The sequence below is a fragment of the Branchiostoma belcheri genome, unplaced genomic scaffold, assembly GCF_001625305.1.
Source record: "Branchiostoma belcheri isolate BF01 breed outbred unplaced genomic scaffold, Haploidv18h27 scaffold25, whole genome shotgun sequence".
NCBI classification, from domain to species: Eukaryota; Metazoa; Chordata; class Leptocardii; order Amphioxiformes; family Branchiostomatidae; genus Branchiostoma; species Branchiostoma belcheri.
Window position 1 is genome coordinate 1,081,952 of NW_017803854.1, and position 12,462 is coordinate 1,094,413.

At 38.5% G+C, this 12,462-nt stretch overlaps 1 protein-coding gene across 1 annotated transcript in view; it reads right to left on the reverse strand.

The window, feature by feature from the left end:
- Nucleotides 1-10,626, reverse strand: part of LOC109471595 (serine/threonine-protein kinase 32A-like) — a 40,968-nt gene extending 30,342 nt beyond the window's left edge. The window contains exon 1 of the mRNA XM_019770944.1: nt 10,046-10,626. Within this exon, the coding sequence (XP_019626503.1) occupies nt 10,046-10,097 (52 nt within the window). The 5' untranslated portion in view covers nt 10,098-10,626. The remainder of the gene's footprint in view (nt 1-10,045) is intronic.
- Nucleotides 10,627-12,462: the final 1,836 nt, after the last annotated feature.

The following is a 12,462-nucleotide window of genomic DNA, read 5'->3' on the forward strand; positions in this document are numbered from 1 at the left end:
CCAGTGAAATTCAAAGTCAAATCAAACTTCTCCCCACTGCCCTAAAACCCATAACTAACAGAGAATATGTTGAAAAATAGCTGTTCAGTGTGTTAAAGTTCAAAGAAAGACAAATTGCTCAACTGGAAATAACTTCCAAGTACATGTACTTCACGTGTACAAGTACATTTATCACCAGAAAAACACCATAGAGCACTAGGTTTATTGTCACCTGAGATGGCCAATTTTCAGATCTCAAGAGTCAATCAATATCCACTTGTGTTCTCTACGATAAGGACTGCCGTCTATTCAGTGGTGGTAAAGAGCAGTATGTAGGAGTTCACAAGACAGAGTTGCTGGTTTGAATCATTTCCAGCTAGGGAATAGTGCATGCAGCTTCCAGGGAGTTAAAATCAATTTTGATTTGGTGACAGTCCCAAAACTGAAAGTCAGATGAATCACTTCGAGTCAATGGAAATTGGACAAAGGGTTTTCAGGCTGCTTGACATGAATCTGTCGGTCAAGTTACCATGAGCTATTGCCAGTTAAATTTCGCGATACATGTATCAGGGCCTATAAGAAATTATGCTTCGTACGCAATTTCTTCTGGAGGGACCAAAGCGCTTTGAAATTCACATCACTCGTCATCAGACGCTGAATTGAACCAAAGTGCTTTTGGCAACCTGGGTTTACTGGCATGTGCTGAGAGCTAAGTGAAGCAAAACTGCACACGGCCTTAAACACCTTCTGCTTGTATGCTTTTCTACTCTTAGTAACACTTAATCTGTTCACTTCTGGCTACTGCATTTACTGTTAAACTTGATTGAACATGACTTTCATCAAATGTATGCTTTTAGCATCTTAGTATATTGTAGATTGTTTCCCTGTAGGTGATTTTGCACTGCCAAGCTTTTAAAATTTCTCCTAGGCCTGTACATGAAAATATACTGTAGGCAACAAAAACAATTATTGTATTGCTAGCATTGCCGTAAAACTAAAAGGACATGTATTGTCACAACTAGCTATAAGTGCTCTAGCCAAAGAGAAATATTATTGATATTGCAATATTCACACATTGCTTATTTTATGATGAAAGATCATCGATCTGTGTTGGTAGTAATCTGATGATGGCATAATGCTAAACTTCATCCCACGCACACAAAGAACACACTTAAGAATCAAATTTTCAATGACCACTGTCACTTTCATCAGGATAAGTAATGACCAATCACTTTGAATTCCCAACTTGAGCAGTTACATATAACACATTGCTGACGTGTTATGTATGTAAGTGCCGAGTTAGAAACCAATTTTCCTGTATGTTGTACTGTCTGTACCTTTAATACCAGTACTGAATCACCTGATTAACCACGCTTTATATGCATATAAACCAGATGCAGCATCATCAATTTTGAAGAGAAAGGAACAGCCCCAAGGCCTTTTCTTATAATGATTTACTGTCTCAGTGACAGTCCAATTTAATTTGTTGGTTCTCAGATTTTTTTCGGAAAAAATATGAAGTGGCAGGAGGAAATTAGGAAAACAGGTCAAGGCATCCCATGATAGCCAGAAATACAAATAAATGTACTATTATGATACATATAATGTCACACGAGTCAATGTACTTAGGCTTTAGCCTCCATAGCATTTGGGCGTCTTCAGGGCTTTTATTGTGCTATTTTCTGATTGCATATAGACAACATCTAGCCAGCCTGGTTGAATTACCCCCGTTTTTTGTCAGAAACTGAAGACCACCAAACCCCCAGTTCTATAAGCCTGCTACGGAGACTACTTAGGCTTACTTATAATTATTCATACAATAGATTATATTCATACAACTTTAAATGAAACCACTGCACTGATAGATGGAAAAACTTCAAGTAGGAAGACAAGCACTTTCTTCAACTGTTGGGGCCAAAATCTGTATCTGTATATCAGTATAGCTGGTATAACCACCCTTCGGCTTCGAAATATGAGCATTTTGGAATTGATTCAGAACCCTTTTTTCATATCAGGAAAAATGAAGAGGCAAATACGAGAACCAATTGCTCAAACTGCTTTGGCCTCAGAGACAAAGCTGTTGTTACGCGGGTTTGGCCGTAATTGCTGCGGTATGTAAGTGACGGATGGAGGGGCGGTAATTCATTCGCAGGCTTGCCCATAGAAGCGTAGCAACCCGTCTTCTGTTGTGCTGATGCTGATCCATCAAAATTCAGCTGTTGCTGAGTTGTTGACTGCTGCATTTTAGGTTTTAAAAGCCCCAGTCTTGGACACACAAACTGTATGGCAAATAGACATGTAGTTTCCTGCTTTTTGTGTTTAAATTTAAGTCGTCAGAGCTCATGGCTAAGGTCTATAGATCTAGGAATAGGAAAAAAATTTTTCCTGTTTCCAACCGACCCTAGAAAAAACTGCAGATAGACCCTAGCCTTTTTTGGGTGGACCCCTGCCTGCAAGAAGGGACATAATTTTTTTGAACTGACTGACCTTTTTTTAGCTCCAGGATCTGACACCTGTGTGATTGATGTTAGAAATATAATTATTAGTGTCCTCATGCAAGTTTCACAGAAGCGTAGCAACCCATCTCCTGTTGTGCTGATGCAGATCAATCAAAATTCAACTGTTGCTGACTCAACGCTTGCTGCATTTTAGCCTGTTGGCTACACACGTAGGTTCTAAAAGCCTCACTCTTTTTCTTAAGCTTGTACGCACAAAATTTAAGTCATCACAGCTCGTGGCTAAAGCCTAAGAAAAAAATGTTTTCTGTTTCCCAACTGACGATAGAAAAACTGCTAACCCCTTCAAGTACTGTCACTGAAGAAACGCAGTGGATGGCACTTGAAACGCCAGACAGATTTTAAACTCTATGCCAGTTACGCCAAAAAACAGTTACTCAAGCAACTGGATATGATTTTGAAAACGTCAGATTGATTGATATGCAAATAAAGTGAAGACAAATTTTTTGGAAGTCGAAAAAGGAACAAAAGTCAGACAAGTCAAGACAAGATGATGCAAATTAGTCTGAAAGCTCCTGTTATACAGGACAGGAGCTTAAGTGTTGTCTGTCCTCGGGGCTGGGAGTGCCAAATCCCAAGTGCCGGAAAGATCGACCCGTATTTGCATATCAATCAACAGGTTGTGTATATAAACCTGCTTTCCCCTCTGGTCTCTCAGTCACTGACGAAAGCTAGTGGATACTAGCTGAAACGTCTGACGTTTTCAAAATCATATCCAGTTGCTTGAGTAACTGTTTTTTGGCGTATCGTATTACCTGGATGTCTAACCTTCATCGACGTATCTATGTCAGTTACTTGAGCTACTGAACAACCCGCACTTTCTAATTCTACTGTATTGTGTTGGGGCGGCCCAGTGACGCACTCTTCATGAAAACCGTCTATAGCTGGTATAGCATGGGTTAGGGACTCCCATTTCAGCACCAAGGACATCACCTGTGGATGCATCGCCACTGTTGTGTGTGAACCCCTGCAAGGCACATAAATTTTTTTAGCTGATCAACCTTTTCTAGCTCTAGGATTTGACACCTGAGTGATTGATGTTGACAATATAATTATAAGTGTTCTCATGCAAGTTTCACAGAAGCGTAGCAACCCATCTTCTGTTGTGCTGATGCAGATCAATCAAAATTCAACTGTTGCTGACTCAACGCTTGCTGCATTTTAGCCTGTTGGCTACACACGTAAAAAGCCTCACTCTTATTCTTAAGCTTGTATACGCACAAACTTTAAGTCATCATAGCTCATCATGGCTCAAGGCCTAGGGAAAAAAAATGTTGTTTCCTGTTTTCCAACTGACCCTAGAAAAAACTGCCAACCCTAGCCTTTTTTTGTGTGTGAACCCCTGCAAGGGACAATTTTTGAGCTGATCGACCTTTTCTAGCTCTAGGATTTGACACCCGAGTGATTGATGTTGAAAATAAATAATTATAAGTGTTCTCATGCAAGTTTCACAGAAGCGTAGCAAACTGTCTTCTGTTGTGATGATGCTGATCCATCAACATTTAGCTGTTGCTCTAAAGTCAACGGTCGCTGCATTTTAGCCTGTAGGTTGCACATGTAGGTTTTAAAAGCCTCAATTTTTGGCACACAAACTTCAAAGCAACTACTAGTACTCCCTCAGGCCTTGTGGTTTCCTACTTTTTGTGTTGAAAGTCATCATAGCTATAATGGCTGAGTTTAAGGGAGAATCCAGCAACTGCAAAGTTTTAAATGCACATCGGCAGAACAAGTTGCAAATGCGTGAATCGTGTAATGTACATGTCTTATGCATAAGACTCCTTGTTTTCATGGTTGTATTAACACATTCAGGGATGACATCCCATCTATATAGTTTTCAAAATTGTTGTGTTGGAAAAGATACTGTCAGAGTGCAATGGGCAAAATTTCAATGCAACATTGACCAAACATCCAACAAATTAGAAAAAGGCACGTTCTGCTGACATGCTTTCTTTGACAAGGAAAGACTGAGGAATTGGACACGTGGGCATTTCTATTACGCACTGGAGCACAAATAAGACATGGATCACAATGCCATATGGCTAGAAGCAGAATGGCAAAAGTATGCTCATTATAACAAGTTGGATCACCTGCGCTTGAACTAAGGATCGATTCTTGATTACATGATATTACATGTTGGGTGCAGGGGATATAGTAAATTGAATATGAGCTTGAGATGCCAGCCATTCTCAATAGATTCTCAATCTCAATACAAAACAGGGCTTAAAAGGCTCCAGCTTTGGATTTTCCTCTATCAATTACTCTTTGTTGGGGGAAGGGGTTGGTTTGGTGAGCAAAGACTCTCACAAAACTACTCATAGTAATTTTCAACCCTATACCATACAAAACGGTATTCCACACTATTTTCAGAAACTACTGAACTGTCATTCTAAGCTACCGAACGTTAACGAAAATATATTTTAGTGTCACGAAGTTCAGATTTTTTCGATGGACAGGTGAATTTTTTTTTGTCATCCTAACAAACAAATTTCTGTCCTGAGACAGAGGGACAGGTCCTGGAGACAGCCTTGTCTCAATGTAAACATTTTAGCCATCTGGAACAAATCTGATTGAAACGGAATTATTGTACGGACTACCTGCAGGGAAATGTGGGTTGACTACAAATCAGTGGATCTTGCAAAATTGTCCTCAGCTGTGTGAATGGGAGTTCAAATTAGTACCACTGTATTCAGCCTCACGTGCAATACACGATAGTCACTCCCTGTAAGTTGTCATTAATATGCAAAAGACGTGCAGAGAATGTGCACACTGGCATTATTTCTTATTTAGCACAAATCCTCTTAACTGTACCTAATCATCTTACATCATGTTAGGCTGACTACTGGCTGTAGAAAAAGTAACTATACATGAAATGAAACTGGGGGTAATTTTGTTCAAAATTGTTGTGCACTCAGGTACTCTAGATCTGATTTAAAATTGTTTGAACAAATACATGTACACATGTAGGTGTAAAGTTGTTTCCCAAGATCACAACAATTTTGGTCTGCTATAGGGAATCGAACCCAAAACCTTCAGATTCAAAGGCAACGCCACAAGACCACTTTATTTGTATGCTGCATTTTAGTGCCACGTCCTCTGCCTATACAAGCCATATGCCAGAAAGCTTTACAGACTTCTGTAATAGCTTGGATCATAAAGTCTAAGCTTCCGTAATCGAAAAACAGTATAGTTGGATTGGCAAATGTTACATAAACACCTGCCTACAAAACTTTAAGAGGCATTAAAAACATATGGTCTTAATCCTCTTCTACAATGACAAAAAATTAATCAGTAGGCAAAAAATTAATCAGTGACGGAATTATCATCTGATTACACATAGATTATGATACAGAAAGAGATTTTGTTGATTAAGTGGAAATAATTAGTTACTACTTTTATCACATACAGTCATAAGAACTGTGCCTCATGTATTGTATCATGGACCTTGGCAAAGGGCCATTACTCCATTAAAGTATACAGCAAAAATAGAGCAAACTTAAAAAGTCAGGCTAAAAGAGTTCAAAACTTAACTGGCAGTTCAATTCTTGAATACGTGGATTCTAGGAAGCAGATTTTTTTACCCAATAAATTTATGCAGTACAACAACCTTTACAGTGTTATTTCTAAAATGTAATAGCAGGAAAGAAGTGGTTTCGGGGAATCCATGCAGCGATAGGCGACCTTATATGCCCTGAGTTTATGAGCTGGAACTGTGGGATGGCCTTTCAGCACCAAGGACATGATACAGCCACCAATCAAACCTGGATCAAGGATTACATGCTATATATAGGCTTTTTTTACACCTCTCCTCCTACTTCTATATATTGTACTGAGGCCTGCACAATTAACATTCTTAGGGTCGGGTTGGTAAGAAAAGGTTTGATGATAGAAATGAAAGAATAGATTTTAGGTCTTTAGAAATAGTACAGTCAAGTTCTGTACTTGGATAAATAAAGGTCACAATGTTATGCCGCATGTTTCCAGACTCTTTATAAAATATCTCAGAGAACTCCCCCCAAGACTCCTTTGGAATTGAAATAGAATAGTCCTAAGGAAAGGAAGATACCAGCTACATGTATCTAAGTTTATGAGCTGGAACCATGGGATGGCCTTTTCAGCACCAAGGACATGATACAGCCACCAATCAAGCTGGATTCAATGATATCACTACATGCTATATATAGGCTCTCCTGTCCTACCCTCCTACTGCTATATTGTACTGACGGCTGTACCATTAACATTCTTAGGGTCGGGGTTGGTAAGAAAAGGTTTGATGATAGAAATGAAAGAATAGATTTTAGGTCTTTAGAAATAGTACAGTCAAGTTCTGTACTTGGATAAATGGACAATGTTATGCCGCATGTTTCCAGACTCTTAATAAAATATCTCAGAGAACTCCCCAAAAATTCCTTTGAAATTAAAATAGAATAGTCCGGAGGGAAGGAAGATACCAGCTACATGTATCTAAGTTTATGAGTTGGAACCACCGGATGGCCTTTTCCGCACCAAGGACATGATACAGCCACCAATCAAACCTGAATCAAGGATATCATTACATGCTATATATAGGCTTTCCTGTCCTACCCTCCTACTGCTATATTGTACTGAGGGCTGTACCATGAACATTCTTAGGAAGGGGTGGTAGAAAAAAAGTTTTAAGTATAGAAATGAAAGAATAGATTTTAGGTCTTTAGAAATAGTACAGTCAAGTTCTGTACTTGGATGAATTATAAGATCACAATGTTATGCCCCATGTTTCTAGAACATCCATAAAATTGTCTCAGAGAAAAGAGCAGACCCTCTCCCAAATTTCTTTAAAATTGAAATAGAACAGTCCTGAGGGAAGGAAGATACATGTACCAGCTTCATGTATGTACTTAGTCTTCCTTGTCATAGCTGTTGATGACACTGATGCTGTGATAAGACTTCTGTAGAAACATGACAATCAGAAAAGTCAGTCATTTACGCCAAAAAGCAGTTACTCAAGCAACTGGATATGATTTTGGATTTGGATCCAGTTGCTTGGAATTGAGTAACTGCTTTTTGGTGTATCATATTACCTGGAAGTCTAACCTTCATCGACGTATAATACAGCCATTTTTTTGGATAAGGATAATAATAAACTGGCTGCCGTTTTAAGACCCAAGCAAGGGAGACTTAGCGTAAACTCAATAAAGCACCACAGATAGGCACCTTTATCTGTAGATGCCTGAGGCTGAAGCTTGTCGCATCATCACAGATCTGGCAGTGACCAATCATGTTTCCAGCGCTCACATGCAGCTGATCCCCCTAATCAGATTGTCTAAATCCTGCTTAGCTGTTATATACATGTACGGGCAGGGAGGATAAACACTGGAGAGATGTGAATTATTGATACAATTTACAGCATAGAGGGACTAGGTTGCCAGTTTCTTAACACAGTGACTGTACATAAAATAATTTTCAGTTATTATTTTTACAGCGTGGTCCTACTGATTTTGCAGAAGGAACTCATTAGTTTGAGGTTGAAACAATTCTGTAGTACAGTAAATTTCAAATACATACATGTATTTGTGGTATTATAATCATGAAATTGCAGTGGAGAGGTAACTGCAAAAACCTTGAAAAAAAATCACCATTAATTAAATTTTCAAGAAACAAAACATTTCAAGATATTAACACTCTAATACCTTCCACCAACCAAGGAGGTTATAGTGGAGATGCACAAATGCAACCTTGCACAGGGCATGTACATCATAAGACATACTTAGTAGTACCTGCTTTCAGTCAAACCACCATACTTTTACCACTAATTGATTGCTAGAAGAATGTACGGTACAAAACAGATATGTACATACTAGTATTATAGACACGCGGATATCCTTTGGATATAAACTGCTGCTAAAATACATATATATGGATATCAGCAAGACTTTGTAGTACTAGGAAGGTTGGGTAATGTTAAACTCAGATTGCTTTAACTTGGCCTAAAGGTAGTTCCAAGAAGAAAGGCTTGGTGAAGTCTAATGATATAGACACGTGAATATCCTTTAGAACATAAACTACAGAAGATGCTGCTAATATATGGATATCAGCAACACTTTAATGTACTAGGAAGTTGGGGTAATGTTTAAAACTCAGACTGCTTTAACTTGGCCTACAGTAAACTTTGTAAAGGTAGTTCCAAGAAGAAAGGCTTGGTGAAGTCTAATGACTGAGAGCACTTATAGACAATCTTGACAATGAGCCAAGCATGTCAGGCCCTTTACATGGCCTTTCACAGAATATTTTTATTGGAATTCTTCAAATCGGCTTTAGTATTCTTAATAGTTGTAAGCTCTGTGGCAAGCACAGGAGTAGACGTTTATCAGACCTATTACTAGTATGTGTAATATTTATTGTTTTACAATGTATAAATAATTCAATACAAATATACATTGTGTACATTTTCTGAATGCAAAAAAAAAAAATTCATATGTCCTTACCTCTGCAATTACCTTAGAATAAAAGTCAGATGTTATTTTTATTGAGGTAATTTTCAATGGACAATGTCAAGACTCAAGACTATATTCCAGAATGAAAGACAACTAAACAAACATCCAGTTAGGTAGTCACGCTGAATTATACAGTCATGGTAAACTAGTATATTCTTATTGATAGTAATTTTTGTCATCCATTTTTATTTTCTACGATTGTATAATTCTTTTCCACTTCTTTGGCGATGTCAGTCATGATCAATAGCTAATAAAAATAAAATACACAGCATATAGCTAGTCATTATAGGAAACAGTCTGACGGGCATATGAACATTACGGTATGTAAACTAATTATGTGGCAATTTAATGGCAATTACCTAAACCTAAGATTCGCAACACATCAATGTTTCATAACGTCTGATAACAGACAGCCTCAATAATGATCTTTCCTACAAACATGATGTGGGTAGGAAAAATCAATACGGTAATAATAGTCAGGTATCATCTAGGCATATCTAGATGTTTTTTTAGCATTATCGAGTCAGCACTGGAAATACCACCTGTATATGCAGGTTAGTACAGGTGAAATTGGAGCTGTGCAGGTATTTCTGATATCTACCTGCACCTAACCTGTTGAACTGGTCCATGTACTGGGTTTACATGAATAAATGAACATGTACATGTACTAGGTGTATGTATATATTGATTGATTGTAAAAATTGTGGATTTTTATTTGCTGTATTTTCTGTTACAGTACCACACATGAAGTATGAAAGAAATAATGGCAATGGTTTCTGGACAGTTTTTAGTGTGATTCATACTTTCAAAATTCTAAGTGGTGCAGGTAAAATTATGGAGTGGGTAATTTTAAAATTGTTAGCTGCTCCGGTGCAGGTATGCAGGAAAATGGATTTTGTGTACAAAAGATAAACTACAAATAAGACAGTTATTATTCTATTACATGATGACCATTTACTATCTATCATCTACGTGTGTACCAAGTACACCAACGACTAAAAAACTGAAGACACAAGACTTATAGTTATATATTAAGTTATAAAGATAAACAACATCAAAATGTTTTCCAAAATTCCTTACCTTCTCCATTGAGATCACAGGGTTTCTTCTTGGCAGACTGACCCAGACCCATAATGTTCCCGTAGTCCTGCCTGTTGCAGCACTAGTATAGATACTCCCCGTGATGTATTCTCCCTCCTCCTCCACTGTACCAAGATTACGCCAGTATTCCTGAGAGGCTATCCCTGGTCTGCGCATGTAAGCAGCCTTGACAGCTTCGGTTTACACAGTCCTTTAGTCCCACCTGTACCCAATAGATCACAGAGTCACTGCTGCATCTCCTCTGCAATAGAGCCTTCACTCAAAAGGCTGCACTTCGCAATGCAGTAAACAGTTCTAAAGGTCTGGAAGGTAAACTGAGCTCTTCACATCACAAGGATGTTGTTTTTAGGAGCGCAACAGTAAAAATCTGCTGCGGGCCATCACTTGCCTTCATCACTACTGGAGAATCTCTCAGCTTATTTCCCGCTTGTGTGGGTTTTTCCTCCCCCCGTAGATTTTAGCGCCTCCGACGTAGGAAATGACTTGGCGGCGCGCAGTCATCCCTCGCCATTGATGTTATTACGCCGCCCTAAATGGGCGGAACACGTGCTGACCTCGCCGGTCCTGCGGGAGAGACAAAAAGACGGAAAATGAGAGTCAGTTACAGTTCAGACAACGCTCAGAGGGCAGGGCGTGCTGGATTGCATGGAAGAATGTTGATTGCATTTATTACTTTTGATCGCCATGGATCTGGCTATAAGACTTCTGACATTGGTTTGCATATGAGATTGCCTTGTGTTGGTTTAAGGGTTTGTTCCAACCTATCGTGGAATAATGAGTTGTGCATGATACAGTAATGCCACATTTGTGGTAACCATAAATTCTAGCTCTGTTCTATAATTGGACTTTGGGGGCAAATTAAATCTTGGCAATTGCAAATTTTCATGGAACAATTTGATTGAAATACCGGTAAAAAAATATTACATTCATGTGTATTTTTGGTGTCATCACCATTGAATGTTACACTTAAACATTTTAAATCCGTAGGCACTGGTAGTAATTTCTGAGATGTGACTATCACTAGTATCAGTCTGAGAGTTTCTGGCTGAAACACCTTTGTGAATCAGTCTGGCTACTAGTAGTTGTCAGATGTAGACAGTTTGGAGTACTAGTAAAAAGGTACAGATCCTATCACTTAAAGGTAAATCATAAAGTCTTCAAAAGATCTGTAAACTCATGATCGATCATTACAAGAATGCTTTAGCAGTGCATGCACAAACAGGTGAAATGTGCCTTGATTAATTTGTATTCATTTTAGTTTTGTAAAAGGAAACTCACCAGCTTTATTTGATGACCCCAGGACATGTATACAACATACTATAATATCATATTATATTCAGCTCCTTAGAATCAGATGTATTGGCAAAGGTTCAAGGGACTGTTTAAAAACACGAATGTACAGGTTCAGATTCTCATTCTAATCAGGGCCTTAATTTGATTAAATTATTGTCTTGGGACCGTACGTAATCAAGGAGGGCCACTTATCATATTGGATTTAATGATGATGCAGAAGGAGAAATGTGACCAGGGTTGGCAAAATCTGGAAGATGTTCATAGACCTGCTCAAAGTACCGGCAAGCAATTTGTAACTCTCAACTCTCAAGGACCTGTCTGACATAAATTTAAGTGTTAACTGCCACCTCAGTGCATGGTATTGAACAGTGTTAACTTGAGACAGCTGCTAAGCTGAGACTTGGTATTGCAGAGATTAAAAAGTGCACCCAACATTGGAGCTGACAGTCACTTCACCAAATTTGTGACTTTATACCTTAACTTCTAGACTATACCTGGAACTCTGGACAATAGCCCTCTTTCATCTCTCTTCTTGTTTTACTGACATTATCCCCCCCCCCCCCAAAAAAGGAATTTTGAGCCCTGTTACTATATATCTGCTCTTAGAAATGGCCAGTTTGCAGGATAACAAATGATCAGTATACGTACACAAGTGCAGGATTGTATACATTTTTGGATGGCAATATTTGTGAAACGTCAACGGCCATTCACAGCAAGTCAACCAAAGTCAATGAATGAATGTACAAATAAAGAATGCCCTTAACAGCTTTGTTTTCACATCATGCAAACTTCCTCTGTCATTCATGCATATGAAACCTGCTGGCGAAGGTATCTGAAAACAAACCCAACAGCTTCAGGCATTAGTGTGCTTCCTTTTTGTCCCAACCATTTGCAGGCTGGCACAGTATGATGTTGTTAGGTCCCTTAAATGAGCAATAATTGCTCAAACCACAAACATCTGAAGCGTATATATAGATGTACCAGCTATGACCCAAATACATCTTATGACCAACCAATTTATGGTGATAAAAGCTGGCGAGAACAAATCATTCCCAATTTCTTTAGACAACAGATCAAATTGTTTTTTTTCTGTCCTCAAATCT